At 38.1% G+C, this 19,698-nt stretch overlaps 1 protein-coding gene across 1 annotated transcript in view; it reads left to right on the top strand.

The window, feature by feature from the left end:
- The window catches only part of LOC145981431 (uncharacterized), a 291,232-nt gene that overhangs the window by 79,665 nt on the left and 191,869 nt on the right, over positions 1 to 19,698 (top strand). The window contains exon 2 of the mRNA XM_083114665.1: positions 6,925 to 7,111. Within this exon, the coding sequence (XP_082970791.1) occupies positions 6,925 to 7,111 (187 nt within the window). The remainder of the gene's footprint in view (positions 1 to 6,924; positions 7,112 to 19,698) is intronic.

Consider the following 19,698-nt stretch of genomic DNA (forward strand, 5'->3'; position numbering starts at 1 on the left):
AAAAAGCTTAGTCTATTGATGTAAATGAAGTTATTGATGAGTTTAAGAACATTGTACCTTTTGACAGATGTGTCTTGTTATAGATGACGTGTATTTTGATGTATTTGTTTGTAACATTTATGAACATTTTGTGTGTGTCTAATTTCTATGCAATTTGATTTTTTCTACTACATATATTCAGACATTTTCAACATTGTCATTTAGTGACTTTATATTCCTTTACAAACATCAGTGCAGTTAAAGAGCCAAGTGATTGTATTGCAAAACATGCTATTAAAAAGGTACAAGACCTCATTGTTTTTCTTTGTGTACACCCAAATATAAAGTTCTAGCTACACCTATGATTGATGTTTGAAAAGGTTTACTTGTAAGGGCATATTTTTGATATTATAGTGCATATTTTTTAAAATTTTTTTGTCATAAGAGCACTTTTAATTTTGCATATTTTTGTGGTTTTTAGATCATAAAAATCTTAGCCTTAGTAACCAAAGGGTGTATTCACGAGTAGCGCCGTCCACAAGTCAGGCTCAGGGGTGGACAAAGGGTCTTCCTGTGAAGTCCGGTGATCAAATGATTCTCTCGCTTTCTTTGTCCTTTTTCTCTCAATTTCTTCAGCTTTCATTCTTTCTTTTTTCTGTCTCAACGCTCTGTCGCCTTTTCCTTTCGATCTTCATCTCATTATTTTTTTTTTACCCATTCTTTCTCCCTTCCATTTTTTGCCCCTATTTTTTCTCTCCAATTTTTCTCTGCCTCATGCTTTCTTTTCTTTCAATTTCTCTTGTCTTCTCTCTCTCTCTATCAATTTCCATTTACTTTTTCCATTCTCTCCATTTTTCTCCATCTAATGCTTTATTTTCTTTCAATTTCTCTTCGTCTTCTGTCCACCTCTCTATTTCTATTTTTCTCTTTCCATTCTCTTCAATTTCTCTCTCTCATGCTTTCTATTTTCCTCTAATTCTTGTCTTGTTTTCTCTCCTCTCCCTATTCCCATTTTCTGTCTCCGTTCTCTCCATGTTTTTCTCTATCTCATTCCTTTTTTCCTTCTCGGTTGTTTTGTTCATTATCGCTCGCTGGTTGTGTTTGTGATGGGTGTCACCAGTGGCGGCGATTGGTTCCAAAACCGGGGGCGGGGTCAAGGTGCCAAAACTGAGAGGGCAAAGACAGTATATTTCCCTATGTAGATAAGGTTTAGCATAGTTCAGGGGCAAAAGTGACGAAAAGTAGAAAGGCAACTGCCCCCTATGCCCCCTAATCGCAGCCACTGGGTGTCACTCCACTTAAATCCCCCCTTAACATTGCCGGCTACGTTACTGTGAAGCTTCAACGTTGTTTCAGCAGCGGACGATTTTCACGGAACCTGTTTCCCTTATCCCTATTTTAGCGCATGCGCACTTTCGTCGATGGTCACTACTAAAGCAAACTTACTATATATGTAATCTACTGTGTTTTTAAAAGTCCTGCAGGATTCTAAAGAGCTATAACTCTAAAGGATTTTTACAACGTGACACGCACCTTCTGCCTTTAAGGCTTTATGTTAGTCTGGTTACAACCCTTTTATCGGACTTCTCAAAGGCTTCTAAGGGTTAGTAGGACCAAACCCTTGCGAGGTCTGTGGTGCAGGATTTATTTTTAATTATCACCTATGTAGGTTTGAAATGAAAGATCATTAAGATCTTTTACTCGAAGATTTATTTAAACTTCCGATGATTTACAAACACTTTTCAAACAGACAATTCACCCGATACAACTTGTAGGCCTAAACCTATTATTTGTACCTAGGTTTATAACCCTGGTCTTTTTGATGATGCAGGAGAACGTCTTATTCAGAGTTGGGTTTGTGGAATATCTGCCAAATGGAGCACAAGTACACCAGACAATCCGAAGATTGAAGCAAGATATTACCCAACGTCCCCTGAACCATCAGCCTTTCGGCAACCAGGAGAATGTCCTGTAGGCTTACAAAAGTCTAGCTCTTTTATATCATAATTTTGTTTACAATTTACCAAGGTTACTACATAGTTGATTTATATTTCCATAGTTTCAGCATATTTTTTCCTGATTTAAGTTAAACAATTCATTACCTATTGTAACATCAACAATAACATTTTTATGGAAAGAAATCTAACAATCTTTAGAGAAAAGATTCAATACTAATTCTTAATAACATAGATTTTTATAACATAGACTGAATAGTTTAGTGCTTAAAAGGCATGTGTTGACAGGGGCGACACAATCGAAATATAATTTCTTTACACAGAGGAAAATTTTGTTCTGCTCACACTGTTGAATGGCGTGTGTGCAGGTGACACGTGATTCCAAGATGGCGTCGGTGTAGGTATCAACAGTGCGTGTTATGGCTTGCCGAGTTAAAATATTGTGTTTTGGTGCCCCCAAGGAACACAAGTATCCAGAGATGGTACGAAACGTTTAAGGCTACGGGAAGCGTAACAGATTTGCCACGTAGTGGGAGGCCAAGAACAAGTGACGTGCAGTGCAGGACCAACACTTTGGCCCGCAAGTTCACCAGATCTTACGCCTTGCGATTACTGGCTCTGGGGACATGTCAAGACGCAGCCGTATGCACAGAAACTGACATATCTTGACAACCTGAAGTTCAAGACATGTGATGTGATTCACAACGTTCCGGACGAGGACCGTCAGAACGGAATTCTCGGATTCAAACGAAGACTGGAAGAGAGTTTGGACGTGAATGGTGCCCAGCTGGAGATCTGACGATGAACCAAATCACATTTAATTTTAACGTTTTCTCTGTGTAACAAGCACTATTTCATTGTCAAAAACCTATTACTTTAAAGTTATAGGTTTTTAGAATTCCGCAGGACTTTTAAAACACTGTATTTTCGTCATAGGTAACTAGGAACTTAATTTTAATATATTCTTACGCATTTACCAATTGAGAAAGTCAAATGTAATTTTGTCCATGAGGGACGGTTGGCCCGAAACTCTTGCCCCCGCTGGTTACGCCTACGATTTCGCTTACATTAACTTTCAAGGGGGGGGGGTTCAGGACTCCTGTGTGACCGGATCAAATAGCCATTCTGCTGGTGAGCCAACAATATTCAACATCAATCAATCAGAAAAGTTTTATCTGCTCACTGATTATGGATCTCAAATATTCCCGACCATGCTTCGTGACCGGATCGATGGATGTCGCTGGCATCTCACAGCCCAGATGGATTAGGCGGGCTTCGGACGAGGGTTTGGCATTGTAATCTTGTTACCCGCGCCGAGCCACCTGTTGCCATGGAGACTTGATGGATAAGCAACGAGAAATTTTCGCAGACGCCGATGAAATGCTGTCATCATCGGCTCTGTTGAGCTCGAATTATTGTCTTGGGCTTGGCGTTTCACCGACTGGAGTTTTCATATTCCGCCGCTAGATGGCTCTTGGTACGCTGTTTACGTTTCCGGAAATACTAGCGCCCTGGAAGCGCTATTTACGTACCCATTTGGTTAATATGTCGGGTGCTTTACTATACTACCGCCAAGCTTTCTGAAACCTCGGAAAATATGCGAATTGCAGTCTTTACGACGAGCGGCTAGGGACAGCATTAGCACCTTGGGAAATACATGCTAACAGCACCAAACATGGCCTGCTTATCCTATCCACGTAGGCATATAATAGCAGAAATAAGCATGTAAATAGGTTTTGCAAGTTATATTTTGCATATTAAAGCTATTATATGCATATGTGGATAGTAGGCAGATCAGGTTTGGTACTGTTAGCATGAAATTAATGTGCTAATGCTGTCCTCAGCCGCTCGTTTCCCCTTGACTTAACATAGCGACACTAGCGCCACTGCTTCCAGGGTTTCAGATGTGGTGGTGGCTGCTGAACACTTCACTTCTTTTTATCCGCTCCGAAAAATTCTAAATACAGAATATGTCAATTTGGGATTTAGTTTCAGCTAACAGTAGCGAACCTCGAGTCAGTTCCTTCTATAGCTCTTTTCAGTTCTTACGGCGGGCACTCTAGAAGTTGGCAGGGGAAGTGGGGAGCGGGGAAGCGACCAATCCAGCACGATAAGAAACGTAGCGGCCAGTAGAACGAGTTTCACGTGTCTCTTGGCGCCACTGCTGTTGTCTGGTTGGTCTGTTGCGTAATCCCCGCTCCCCACTTCCCCTGCCAGCTTCTAGAGCGCCCGCCGTAAGAACTGAAAGGAGCTATAATAAATGTTTTCGTAAAGTTTAAAACTGTGCACCGATCTTCGTGGTGGAGTGGGTAACACAGCGAGCTCCAACGTCAGAGGTCCCGGGTTCGAATTCTGGACTGGGCATAGGCGTTCTTCATAATTTTGTCTACAATAATTTCATCATATCTTCACGGTTAGCCAAAAGTGGAAGAAAAGCGAATGAAATAAACCAATTCAATCAAGGATAAGCAATTTATAGTCAGTTGCGTCTCTTTTTTGTGAACTAACAAGGAAACTTACATTTTTGCCGTAGGATATTGTAAATATTACCCAGGGTGTGAAATCATTGACACACACACACACACACACACACACACACACACAAATATCGTAAACATGACATACATATTTATAATGTTTTTAAACATAAAAGTAAATTAATATTTTAAAATGCATTATTATTAAATATAAAAACGAATTCCTTTACTAACTGGTTGAAGATATCAATGAATTACAAAAAAGTTGAAATTGTCTTATTATGTCCAAGTTTTGGTTTAGTTTTTGATTTCTATTAATATAAAGGTCCATGAACCCATAAATTTTAATGGATTCTATTGGGTTCCGCTGTAGGACCGGAACCTGTTTTCTCGCACAATTTAAATTCGGTCCAAGTTGTGAATTGTTGTCATTGAAAAAAGGTCCCTGGACCGAATTTAAATTGATCCGGAAAAAAGGTTCCTGGACCGTGTTTAAATTGATCCAGAAAAAAGGTTCCTGGACCGAATTTAAATTGATCCAGAAAAAAGGTTCCTGGACCGAATTTAAATTGATCCAGAAAAAAGGTTCCTGGACCGAATTTAAATTGATCCAGAAAAAAGGTTCCTGGACCGAATTTAAATTGATCCACAAAAAAGGTCCCTGGACCGTATTTAAATTGATCCAGAAAAAAGGTTCCTGGACCGAATTTAAATTGATCCGGAAAAAAGGTTCCTGGACCGAATTTAAATTGATCCAGAAAAAAGGTCCCTGGACCGAATTTAAATTGATCCGGAAAAAAGGTTCCTGGACCGTGTTTAAATTGATCCAGAAAAAAGGTTCCTGGACCGAATTTAAATTGATCCAGAAAAAAGGTTCCTGGACCGAATTTAAATTGATCCAGAAAAAAGGTTCCTGGACCGTGTTTAAATTGATCCAGAAAAAAGGTTCCTGGACCGAATTTAAATTGATCCGGAAAAAAGGTTCCTGGACCGTGTTTAAATTGATCCAGAAAAAAGGTTCCTGGACCGAATTTAAATTGATCCGGAAAAAAGGTTCCTGGACCGTGTTTAAATTGATCCAGAAAAAAGGTTCCTGGACCGAATTTAAATTGATCCAGAAAAAAGGTTCCTGGACCGAATTTAAATTGATCCAGAAAAAAGGTTCCTGGACCGAATTTAAATTGATCCAGAAAAAAGGTTCCTGGACCGAATTTAAATTGATCCAGAAAAAAGGTTCCTGGACCGTATTAAAATTCATCCCGAAAAAAGGTACCTGGACCTAATTTAAATTGATCCGGAAAAAAGGTTCCTGGACCGAATTTAAATTGATCCGGAAAAAAGGTTCCTGGACCGAATTTAAATTGATCCAGAAAAAAGGTTCCTGGACCGTATTTAAATTGATCCAGAAAAAAGGTCCCTGGACCGTATTTAAATTGATCCAGAAAAGAGGTCCCTGGACCGAAATGAAATACTTTACAATTAAAAAGGTTCCTTACGGTCCAAAACCCATTTACGCTTGCTGATTTCACTCTCCTGGACCGGAATTGAATTTATTTAAAATTTCTGGACCTTCAACACCCCTGATTAATATAAATCAATTGAATATCATAGTTATATTTGTCATGCATTATTGCCTTACTTTTATTGTGCTTATATTGTTACTGGTGTACATCTGTCAATGGTGTCTTTAAAGAGAGGGAGACCGAGAGAGAGAGAGAGATAGATACGCAACACTAACACGCTGCTTTTTATATGTTTTCTGTATTATCCTTAGTAATGTACAGGGTGTACACGACGAACTTCCTGCGTTTCGACGCAATGTTAAGAATCAGAAAACAAAGTTACGACAATCCAGTCTTTTGTATTTGGTGTCTTTTTTTTTAGTACGCACGCGTCATGCTTGGCAGCGCTGTCGTCGCTTTTGTGAAAATGGCGTCTTCTCAAGAGAAGACATTGCCAAGCCCCCGGAAGTCGATCAGGCAAGCCACCACGTAGCCAAGATATCACTCGTTCTTCCTCTGAGACGTAGTTTACTCAAAGAAGGTGCCAAACGTGAATGCTTTTCTTTTCGTGACCGAATTGTTGCCGCCATTGATACCATCCCTGACGACGTGCTTCAGCGTACGTGGCGGGCGCGAAGAGGAAAACCGGCTGGACATTCTTCGTGTCACTTAAGGTGCTCACATAGAAGTGTGGTAATTTTTTGTAAGAAACTTTTTGAGTTGCTCTTTGCAATAAAATTACCAAAAAATCGTGTACACCCTGTATATTTGAAGTCGAGACTAATTGTTTATATTTTATTGTTACAAGAAAAACTCTCCCTCCGGAAATTTTTGGTGGGGGGGGGGGTTGAGGCTGCGATTGTTGATGGGGGAAAATCATCCCTGACCTCCCAAATCTCACCAAATTTTACCGTGACTTCCAACATCGTGCATTTTTGTAGTGTGTCCCCTATTTCTTGCTTCCAGTGATCTGATAGCGTCTAAAGCTTGAATGTTTGTATTTTTTCCCAGAGAACGCCACTGCCCTTGCGGACTATCTGGAGAGGAACGTCTCGGAGGCCGTGGTCCCCGTGGAGGCCCCCGACTGGGACACTCTCAAGGCGAGGCTCAAGTGGGTCTTCCTCCTCCACACCTACGGGTTCGCCTGCCTCTTTTTCGTCCTCGCCTTCTACGCCTTCTTCTCCATCCTCAACTTACGGTAAGTGACGTTACTTCATTATACAGGGTGGCCGAAAAAGAATGTACCCTTTTAAAAACAATTAGCCTCATGAGGTGGTATAAGCATGCTTTCTGCCACAAACGGAAGATAATCTCTCCAAGTTTTGTTAGCATGAGTTACAAGTTTACAGGTTTATTTGGAGGAAACCTGCGTGGTTGAGTGGTTATTTTTGCGTGGTGAGACGTATAACTGAGAATTACTTACAAATCAGATTTCGATACCTGTCATATTATTATTAAAATACCAATTGTATCTATTTTGAGAAACAATGTATACGTAATACAGGTTAATTCTGTCATAAAGTGGTAAATTAACGACTCAGGAAGTTTGATTCTTAAATACACTACATTTGTCACTTTAAGTAGACACGTTAGTTTTATAGTACTGGTATACCATTTTTTAAAAAAATATCGTATAAAATAGCATTTCTTTTATTAATGACTGTGCAAAGTGTGACAACAGTGATGTCTAAATCTGCAACTGTTTTAGTTTTATGTGGATTAGAGTCCACTTCCTGTACAAATTTTATTTTCTGGTCAGAGTGTAACTCTTCTAATTTTTCTTCTTCTTACTGGCCCTATCAACTGTGAGCCGATTTTGGCCAACTTGTCTGAATTCTTTGTCAAATGAAATTTAGTTCACTATTCACATTTTATCCACAGGAAAGAAAGGAAGAAAAAAATACTGTTTACTAAATCGTCAAATTACATTTTCTTGCATATCCATGAAGGAGCTATTTAATGGGAGAATTGGGATCTGTGGTAATTAGGATGCAATTAGGGATGGTAATTAGGGATGCAGGGAATGGAACACCATTATATAGTTTGTCTCGCTCTCTGTCGAAATATGGACATTGTAAAGAGAGATGTGTGGCATCTTTATTAATTTCCCCATATGTGCAGGCTTGTTTAGATGTAATGTGTAAACGTGGAAGGTGATCATTAGTGCGAACTTGGCCCGTACGTAGGAGCATAGTAAAAAGTATAACTGATTTTGAAAAATTATATGAATAGAACCAAGAATTATTTTGTGAATGTTCTGCATATTTTACCCGTGGATTGAAATTGTTCTATACACCACTGTTTCCATTTATTTTGAAGTTTGTTTGTATCCCTTGGGAGTATGTCCCTATATGGAAGCCTCGCAAGTGTAACTTTTCATCTTTCTGTTCTCATTGGCCGACCAGTAACAACTGAAAACTTACTTCTGTGACATTGTTGTATAGTCCGATTACTTTCAAAACATCTCCAGCTTCCTATGTGAGTCCAGCAAGCGAGCCTACCAACAGTGTAGAGCGTGAGCGGGACAGTTAGCGATATGTGCTGGGTTGAGATGACGTCAGCGGCTCGCTTCTTGATTGGAGGCTTCGAACCATTTGACTCGCTCCCAAGCTGCAAATGCAGAACACCGAGAGATGTTACGAAAGTAATCTCACTCTAGCTTGGTTACGTACAAATCAACTTTTGTGAAAATTATTACGTATAACACCGAATTACGTATAAATACATTACGTACAAATAAGGTCTAATGAACAAGTTTTAAATTATATTCTGCCGGGACCTACTTAATTTTAGGGTCCTGTCGCACGGTCTCCACTTTTTGCTAATGCCGTAGAGGCAGTGGCGGCGAGTAGGGGGCGAGGGGGGCAGTTCCCTCACCACTTTTTGCCACTTTTACCCCCGCACTATGCTAAACCTTATGTACCAAGGGAAATTAAACTGTCCTTGTCCCCCTTTTGTACCTTGCCCCCCTAGTTTTGGAACCCAATCGCCGCCACTGTGTAGACTTGGGCATTTTGCATTATGCTCAGTTAATTATTGCTTGACTTCACAGCAAATTATACAAATAAAAGTAATATATATAGTTTTAAATCACGACACCGTTTCCTAGTGGATATGCTTATTATTCGCACTTAAAATAGTATTGTGTTCCAATTACTATGCTTCGAATCTTGTTATCTCTCGTCGTTTGTTTTCAACAACTGGTTGCTAAGCAACAAAACAGCATACTGTTAAATTTCTTCCTTACTTTTTTTACACGTAAGAATAATTGATTATACGTTCTACACAATTTTAAATTAGTCACAATGTTCACACTGCAGACCGAGTGACGTGCTTTGTCTGGTTCAACGAGTGCGTGCACAAGTTGCACCTCGTAAGCCTTAAGTTGCAAACGCTTATAAATAGAGCTAGAATTTGTATGTAATTACATATTCTATTCGTTTCTAGATACATGTGTTGAACACGAAAATGTCAACGAATTATGTAACTGACATCATTTTGCATAAATTTTATGTTTATTATTTTTACATATTTGCCAGGATATTACATATTTTACATATTTGCTCATTTACTTTACATAAAACAACATATTTCGGCAATTTTTTCCTATCTAGAAAAATTTTCCTATATTTTCGATCTCTTAAACATGATGAAGAAAATTTGTATCTCATGTGATGTCATGTTATCTTATCAATGAGATGCATAGTGCTTCACAGAAAAAAAAAACAGCTTTGTTTGGAATTACCAAAAAAGTTTAGTTGAGCTGTTTGGTTATGCTTTTTGTTTCCGATAACCAAATGTTGCTTGTAATTACTAAAGTATTTTGTTTAAGAACACAAAAAAATTTGGTTAGACGAAAACAAAATGATACATATGTAAGTAAAGAGAAACAAAAAGTTTGGTTAAATTTACTATATGTGCGTGAGCGTGCTTTCGAATTTGAAATAACGATTGTCCAATTTTGTTGAGTGTAGTATGAAAGTCCCTTGTTGAAAATTGAAACTCATGTAGATAGATAATTACTCGAAGCGAGTCTTCATGTTGTTGTGTAGCCTAATATGCTGAAAAAAATGCTCAGGATATTCATACTTTCCTGGAATGGCCGCTAGATGGTACTGCCAAAAATGTGTAGAAGTAGAGTGCCACACACGTAAATTTGCCGTTGCGTAGAAACGAATTTTCGTTTCGTCTCCCTCTCCCTTAGCATCATGTGTTCTACCCTGCTCGAAAACCTTCGCTATTGTTGCCACATTGTCATTCCATTCCTGGACACACTCGCGCAAACATCATTGAAAACAATTGACTAGCGCTCCAGCTCGCGGTTCCCACCGTTCGGTAGGGACGCTGATGTGGCAATATAGCACGGCGTAGTGGTTGCTTCTTTTATGTGCATGTTCATTGGCTAGCTAGTAACTAGTGTTGCCAACTGTAATAATGAAGCACTATTTCTGTCACGGAAGGGGAAAAGGCAGGTAAAGTGACGGTGAGTTTCGTTGGATTGGAAGCACCATATTTTTATTTTATACTAAGTATTTGACCGGTTTGACGTTGTGTGCGTGTATTGCGTGTGTGTATGTAAAAGTGTGTGTTTGCTAATGAACGTTAAATTCCATAATGCCTCCAGTTCTGTCGAAGTTGAAATCAAAAACCTTGCATAGCCAAGCTCGGGAAATTCTATGCAACGTGCACGAGTTCATGAAGGAGGAAGCCAGTCATGGTGTTAGCATCCCAATAAAGCATTTTGGCAAGAGAGCAGCGAACAGCAGCAACAAATTGTTCATATTTCATAATTTTGGAATTATTCAAAATAAATAAATTATGTGGCTCCAACATCATTTCAACTCTGGCTCCGGCAAGTGTTCTTGTAGAAATTGCATAGAGGAGGCTGTCATTTTTGCTGCTTAATGCCATACATATTGTTTTCTGTGTTAAAATTGCCATGCTTTGATGGGTGACCAAGTTCATAGCAGGGCCGGCGGAAGGGGAGGGCGAACCGAGCGGCAAAATTTGAAGAGAAGAAAAAAATAAGCCTATTGAAAACTGTGATCGAGCGAGATATTCTTTTGCGCTGAATAGTATTGAAATAGCATAAGAAGTCTCATTATTTATTTTATATTTTGATGTTTTAGTTAGGAATATATTGATTTTCAATTTTCCGTTGCTGCGTAATGACCGGGGGGGGGGGGGGGGTCGAAATAGAGCGGCATCTGCCGCCACCTCCCAGGGAGGCAAAATGACTAGCGCCGGCCCTGGTTCATAACAAAAGAAAAAGCCGCGCAGCTTATCGTCTAGTGGCAGTATATGTACTTGTTATTGTTGTGGAAGCCGGCATCCTTTGTAAATGTACAACAAAGGCAACCGACTGTCGCCGATCTCAGAGAGGAAATAATAATACTGCTTCAGGAGGAGTGTTATGGTGCAATTGTAGCGGTTTAACACGTTGGCATGTTATTATCTGCCGTTGCAGTTCCATACCAGTGTATACGGGTTTTGGGAGTGAAAAGTTAGAACGCCACCAGTGCATTAATGCAATGAAAAATAATATATATATTTTTTTATTTTGTTTGAAATCACTCAAATAAGGAATCGTATGAAGAAGTCTTCTTTGCAGCATTTTTGGTAATTTTACTTATGTGTTAGTTCATATTTTGCGAATTTTTAGTAGCTACATACAAAGCCACTTGTTAGTACATATTAATCCTAGTCCTGGTATAATGCATGACGTTTAAAACTCAACGTTAGATAGACCTGAATTCTCTAATTTCATTGTTGTACGTAACAGCTGTGCATCGGCGCACCGCAGCGATTTTTCTATCTGGTCCATTAGCAACACTGCTTCTTTAGTTCTGTCGCGCATTGCACGGCAGAATTATCTGCGCTGGACTCTAACACAAGTTTTTGTACCACAAACAATGGTACGTTTGATTGTGCTTGAACACCATACAAAAGATGTGTGAACAATGAAGCTACAAGATACAGAAGAAAATGTAATGCAGTGAATAAAAGTGAATCTCCCATGACCAACCCTTTTCATTCCAGACGATCCAAAAACGTATGAACTTTCTATTCTGATCATTCTCAATGTGTATTTTGAGATTGGTTAGTTTGCGCAAACTATCCAGCCTAGCTAAAATTAGCCAGATTAAGTAATTTAGAATAAATTATTTAACAAATCGTTTGGTAACCTTAAATAAGAAAATTTGGTATGAAGGCAAATTTGGTAATTTTGACTAAATTATTTGGTTTTCCTAATCAATTGGGCTACATTTTGTTAGATTTACCAAAATAATATTTGGTATTGGTAACCAAAAAATTGTTTACGACAAACAAATAGAACTTGACCAAATCTTTTGGTACTGGTGAACAATTGCTTGGTTGATGCCTATTTAAACAAACGAATTGTTCACCACTAACATTTTTTTGGTTAAACCAAACAAACATTTTTCTGTGTGATATGGTTACCTAAAATTGACCACCAAGTCTAAAGACAGCCTGAAGGGAAAAAAAAATTCTGGAACTGTTATTTATCGAAATATGCTGGAGTATCTCTCCCCTTCCCTTTCTGGTTTCATATTTTCGTTTCGCTTTTACGTTTATGCAAAACACCTACAAACTTTGCATCGCTGGACAAGAGAGCTACTTTCCTGTACGTAGCGAGTTACACAATATGTTCCCTTGTACAAAAAAAGTACAAAAGTAGTCAATGTATTTTCATTCGATTGTTCTTTCTGTAGATGCTTTTTTTCTTTTTTTACAATTTGTTTCGAAATTTACGAAGCGCTCTCGTACATATTTACATATTCTACAATAATTTGCGATGTGAAAATAGTTGACAAAATTGGTTTCTTAAATATGTTCACGTTCCTGTGCTTTCTTGATTTTATAAATTTGATACAAATTTTAATTTGAACAACTTATGTATTTAAAATTACGTTGAACATGTTGAAATAAAATAAATATCTAGCATAACTCTTGAAACTGCTGATTGATTTGGTGTTTTAAGTCCACTTTATGCACAGTAAGGCTAATCGGGACTGGGCCTACAGTTTTAAAGTTGGATCCGAACCACCGGGTATCGAACCCGGGACCCCTTGATTACAAGGAGTAGTAATGCACCGGCGTTGAAGTCGATAAATCAATTGATTGGAAAAGATCGATCAAAGATCAATTGATGATGTAGTTGTGTGGGCAAGCAAGGGGTATTGTTGTTCGCGATGACGTCATAAAATGGGCGTGGCTTAATTTGTGAGGATGATTCTGATTGGTGGGATGTTTTAAAATGGGTGGGGCCTAATTTTGTGAGGAGCGTTTTGATTGGTTGTTGGGTAGGAGGAAAAGTATTCGGGTTTTTCCCGCTGCGTCTGAAAACAGATGGCGTTGATGATTCTGAAATTCTGGGAATGTGGGTTGGGGAGGAGGAAAAGTATCGACGATTTTCCGGTGACGGTTGGTTTTCTCGGAATTTCCTGTGTCTGAAAACAGATGGCGTTGATGAGGCTTTTAAGTGGTGCGGTGAATGTTAAGTGCCTTTTCTTGGAAAATGGGGTTTGTCGAGTGTTGATTCGAGGAAATGTTGTGAGAATTAATGGATGTGTTTTGGGTAATGAGTTTGGAATGGTTGTTGGGAAGGAGGAAAAATGAGCGGCGAGAGACGCCACAAAATGGAAGTCACGTGACCAGATTATATTATTAAATTATTATTAATTTAAATATTATTATTATTAGTATGAATTATGTTAATTTCTTTGACGCCATTTTGTTTTTGTTATGTTATTTAGGTGTGTGACGTCATATATAAATTGGAGTACGTGTACGTGATGAGTTTGAAAGTCTGGGAATAGTGATACGTGTTTCCGTTGTTTGAGGAGAGATGGCGTTGATGAGTCATTCTGGGGAGGAGGTAACTATTTTGCTCAGAATAGGGATCTTTCCTGCTTGGCTGAGAGATATGGAATTCTTGGAACGGTTGAGTGATATGTGTGGCGTGTTTGTCGGGCTGAAGATATGGGTCTCCGGCTGTTAATGGGTCTGTGACGGTTGAAGAAGACGTAATCTTCTAGGAATTGAGCCTGTTTGAAATATTTTTAACGGAAAACGTGATGTTGGAAAATAGAAGGTACAAATAGAAGGGATAAAAGATAATAGGATCTGGTAACGTTTGTTGTGTGTGAGGAAATGTTTGTTCGTTTGGTGTAGGTAAGAAATGTGGTGTCTGTTGAAAATAAGGAGGATAAAAGAGGAATAGGTGAAGATGGGGTTCGATAAAAGAGGAAAATAATATATTCAAAAAGATGAATTATTTGGAGGAATCTCGAATGGGTTATGTAACACTCAGGAGAAAAAGAATTGGAGGAATATTTACCATTAGGTTTATAGAAATTGTGGGATAAAAGATAAGATGAATAAATGGAGGTTCGACAAGAAAATAATATATGAGGGGTGTTCACAAATAGGGAAATTGCTGTCAATATTATTATATAGAAGTGGAAGTAATTATTAAGGGACATACTACATTTTCGGAAAGGAGTTAAAGTTCAGGGGTATGCCAAAAATATTGGAAAAGGGTAAGGGTGTTATTGGTTGGATTTAAAATAATGTGTGGCGGCGGAGAGTTTGAAAATGTTATGTGATATTGAGAGATATTAAACACCACCAAGTTTGAACTTGATGTTTTCAAAATTCTTCTAAATATAATCCAGATGATATTCCCGTATTTCCATATATGTTTCTTACAAATGGAGAGTAATTTCTTGTGCACACACGATTTCGTAAGAATTATGCAATTCAGTTAAGGATACAGCTATTTGATATATAAAAGGTGTCCTAATAGGGTTATAATAAATGTTTAAAGAGTCCCTGTTATATCCATACAATGCTACGAAAATTTCCACAATATGTTCCAAACAGGAAACATCTTTTGTACATTCCAATAACACCCAGAAAATGTTAAAAAAGAACAAGTTTATTCATATATATAAATCGTGTCCAGATAAGATTCAAATGTAGTCTAAAATGTACTTTTTGTATCCACACAATATCCAAAGTACGTACAAAAATGTCTAACGAAAGTATATTGTCTAGATAACGTCCACTTGGTGTACAAAACATTCCAAATATGATCTCGAATTGCCCATAACACATCCAATTCTGGATATCCCCGGGGTCCTGTCCCAATTACCCTACGTGTGCATAAACTGAAATTAAGCAGCAATCGAGCCAAAAACAGACCCCGGTCTCAATCACCGTAAATATGCATGAAGTGAAGGTGGACACATTGGTCAAGATATTCAGGTTCATTATTGAAAGGAAAAGAAATGCGTCAGTATTCGGTGATTTTGTAGAAAACATACAGAGAGCGCAATATGTACCTTCTCATTTGTTGTTAAGAATTTGGTTCGCCTACCCACTTTTTGTCATTTGTGGCCCCGCACTATGCTAAAACTCACCTGCGAGGGAAAAGTAAACTGTCCTTGCCCCCAGTTTTGTCACTTTGCTCCCCTAGTTAGGATGCCCCCCAACCCAATCGTCGCCACTGCGAAAAACCTATACTAAAGGACCCTATGTTAACAAAGAAACTGTACTATGAGCTGAAGTAATAAAACAATTTGTACATACAAGTAAATGTTAGTATTGTATCGAAATAAATAGATGTAATATACGTACAAAATTCTCTCCCTCCATCAATACAACACTGTACCAGTAAAGACGTTACGGAAGAATGAAAACTCTGCAGTGATGGTCTGGGTAGGGTTTAGTCATTAACAGAACAGATGCAACTTCCTTGCTGATTATGCATTCCAGAGATAACCAACCACAACTTCCTTTTTGAGTCTGCGGGCAAGAGATAATTTTAATTGCGGTGTAGGGTTTAGACATTATCGGAACGGATGCAACTTTTTTGCTGGCCATGTGCTGTTGAAGCGTCGCCAGAGAAGGAAAACTTTGTAATGGTTAGAACACATATGTTCGATGTAGACTAAGTAGCAGCGGTTATCGTTATCATATAACGATTTCCGTCTGGAATGCGAATTCGATAGAGGTTTATTCATAGAAGCACGACTTCCTTGTTACATCCTGCCACAGATTCACTGGTGTTAAAAATTAAACACTCACAACCGAAAAATGGAGAACGTGTCTGTGAAAACAATTTAGCGAACCGGGGCTTTTAGTACAGGGCCTACAGTTTTAAAACGTGGTACGAACACACCCAAATCTGTAATTAGTTTTAGTATAGACAGGACCGGGGTCCCTTATCTGCAATTAGTTTTACTCGGGGACAAACAGAGTCGGAACAGGGGTTCTTTGAAACTTGAGTACAGGGCCTACAGTTTAGAAAGGGGTTCCAAACGCACAGACTCCGAATGTAGAATTACTTTTGAGGCAAAGAGGATTGGAGCTGGGGCCCTTATCTGCAGTAAGTTTTACTGGGTGCCAAACAGGGTCGAAAATGGGGGGGTTCTTTGAAACATGAGTACAGGGCCTACAGTCTTAAAAGTGGGGTATGTGTAGATTCCGAATGTACAATTACTTTTACTCTGGGGCAGACAGGACCGTAACTGAGGGCCCATTGAAACTTGAGGTCTGAGGAAAATAGGGCCGTAACTAAGGGTCCCTTTGAGACTTGAGGTCCAGGGTAAACAGGGCCGTAACTAAGGGACCCTTCGAAACTTGAGGTCCAGGGCAAACAGCGCCGTAACTGAGGGCCCTCTTATTTCACGTTCTTTAAAAAATGTCAACCGTTTCCAAAAAAATGTCAACTTTTTTTTTAAAAAATCGACTTTTTTAAAAAAATCAATTTTCTTCAAATTTTTTAAACTTTTTTTTTAAAAAATCAACTTGAAAAAAAAATTCAAGGAAATTAACTTTTTAAAAAATCAACTTTTTTCACTGAATTTTGAAGCTCTTATTTTGTTAAATAAAATACAGTATAATACTTATGGAGCCGGCTGTACATGGTGTTCTGAAAATAAAAACAAATATTGGTAGTATGTATTGTAAATTGAGTAAAATTTGTAAGTTTTTCTGAATTTTGAAACTCTTACTTCGTCGAATAAAATACAGCATAAAACTTATGAAGCGCACTGTACATGGTGTTTTTAAAATGAAATCAAATATGGGTAGTATGTATTGTAAATTAAGTAAAATGTGTAAGTCTTGCTGAATTTTGAAGTTCTTATTTCGTCGAAGAAAATACAGCAAAATACTTATGAAGCCCACTGTACATGGTGTTCTTAAAATGAAAACAAATATGGGTAGTATGTATTGTAAATTGAGCAAAATGTGTAAGTTTTTCAGAATTTTGAAGTTCTTATTTCGTCGAATAAAATACAGCAAAATACTTATGGAGCCCACTGTACATGGTGTTCTTAAAATGAAAACAAATATTGGTAGTATGTCCTCAGGACAGGAAAAAGATAGGAGAGGCACGTGGGCGTTGGATGCTCTGCGCAAAACAATGCGTGCCGAATATAATTCGAAAATACGTCACGGAGACAGTACTATATAAAATGGGTAGTATGTATTGTAAATTAAGTAAAATGTGTAAGTTTTGCTGAATTTTGAAGTTCTTATTTCGTCGAAGAAAATACAGCAAAATACTTATGAAGCCCACTGTACATGGTGTTCTTAAAATGAAAACAAATATGGGTAGTATGTATTGTAAATTGAGCAAAATGTGTAAGTTTTTCAGAATTTTGAAGTTCTTATTTCGTCGAATAAAATACAGCAAAATACTTTTGGAGCCCACTGTACATGGTGTTCTTAAAATGAAAACAAATATTGGTAGTATGTCCCCAGGACAGGAAAAAAGATAGGAGAGGCACGTGGGCGTTGGATGCTCTGCGCAAAACAATGCGTGCCGAATATAATTCGAAAATACGTCACGGAGACAGTACTATATAAAATGGGTAGTATGTATTGTAAATTAAGTAAAATGTGTAAGTTTTGCTGAATTTTGAAGTTCTTATTTCGTCGAAGAAAAGACAGCAAAATACTTATGAAGCCCACTGTACATGGTGTTTTTAAAATGAAATCAAATATGGGTAGTATGTATTGTAAATTAAGTAAAATGTGTAAGTCTTGCTGAATTTTGAAGTTCTTATTTCGTCGAATAATATACAGCAAAATACTTATGAAGCCCACTGTACATGGTGTTCTTAAAATGAAAACAAATATGGGTAGTATGTATTGTAAATTGAGCAAAATGTGTAAGTTTTTCAGAATTTTGAAGTTCTTATTTCGTCGAATAAAATACAGCAAAATACTTATGGAGCCCACTGTACATGGTGTTCTTAAAATGAAAACAAATATTGGTAGTATGTCCTCAGGACAGGAAAAAGATAGGAGAGGCACGTGGGCGTTGGATGCTCTGCGCAAAACAATGCGTGCCGAATATAATTCGAAAATACGTCACGGAGACAGTACTATATAAAAAGAAACGTATGGAGTAAAACACATGGAAGATAGGTTGAAAAACACATCGGCAATTATGTGAATTTCTGTGAAGAAAATGGACTGGCGGAAGAGTTATTGGCAAAAATGAGAAGAGACATGTAAAGATATCGAGGTATCGGTGGACTGTTTGGTCAAAATATTTACTTACAGTGTTGACAAGAAACGAGATGCGCCAGTGTTTGGCGATTTTATAGAAAATGTTCAGAAAGCGCAATATGTACCTTCCCATTTTTCTTTAAGAATATGTTTTGAATTAATGGAGGTGTTTAAAGGTGTAAGAAATGAGAAGGGTGAAAATAAGAAGATGGGAGAAACAGGGGAAGATATGCATGAAAGAATGATGGAAAGGTTGAAGAAAAGGAAACTTAACGAGTAACTAACACATACTAATACACTAATATCTAGCACTGACTAATGTGTTATATCTATAGAAATTTATGTAGGACATATTGCGGACATTTATGTAAAAGCATCTCGTAACAAATTATTGATTAGGTGTGTCAAGTCCACTTTATGCACAGTAAGGCTGATCGGGACTGAACTTACAGTTTAAAGTAGGATCCGAACCATTTGTGTCTCCATCAGGTATCGAACCCGGAACCCTTACATATTGTAATAATTCTACAGAGGTTCACTGTGTTGATAAACAAACATCTGTATGTAACCACTGGTGTAAAATAAAACCTGCGATGTTTCTGTAGAGGGTATAAATCATGAAATGTAACAGAATTTGTAAAATATCTAATAATTTGTGAGTTAAAATGAAACAGCAGTTTGTATATGTAGAAAACTTGTAATGTTTCTATAGAATTTCAGTGTGTTAATAAAAGATTTTGTATAGAACGATATTGTTTTGTATATAAATAGTATTGTATACGAATACCGAAGACACAGGATACAAATCCTAAAATTTAATGAAAAAGTACCGGATTCGAAACCCACCCGGGCGTGGTTGTTACCCTGATTCGAATCACGGAATTGGCTATGTCTGCATACAAAACCCGTCTGATCCTGCCCACCCCTACAAATACCGGCCTGACTTTATGCACAGTAAGGCTAATCGGGACTAGACCTACACTTTTAAAATAGGATTGGAACCAATTATATTTCCTGGTATCGAACCCGGGACCCTTGATTACAAGACGTCTGATCCTGCCCACCCCTACAGATACCGGCCTGACTTTATGCACAGTAAGGCTAATCGGGACTAGACCTACACTTTTAAAATTATGCACTGTGGTAGTTAAGAAATTGCCTGTGGGGGGAAATGCCCCCATCCCCTACAAATACCGGCCTGACTTTATTCACAGTAAGGCTAATCGGGACTAGACC

This window comes from Lepisma saccharinum, chromosome 29 (assembly GCF_977018435.1).
Source record: "Lepisma saccharinum chromosome 29, izLepSacc3.1, whole genome shotgun sequence".
Lineage (NCBI taxonomy): Eukaryota > Metazoa > Arthropoda > Insecta > Zygentoma > Lepismatidae > Lepisma > Lepisma saccharinum.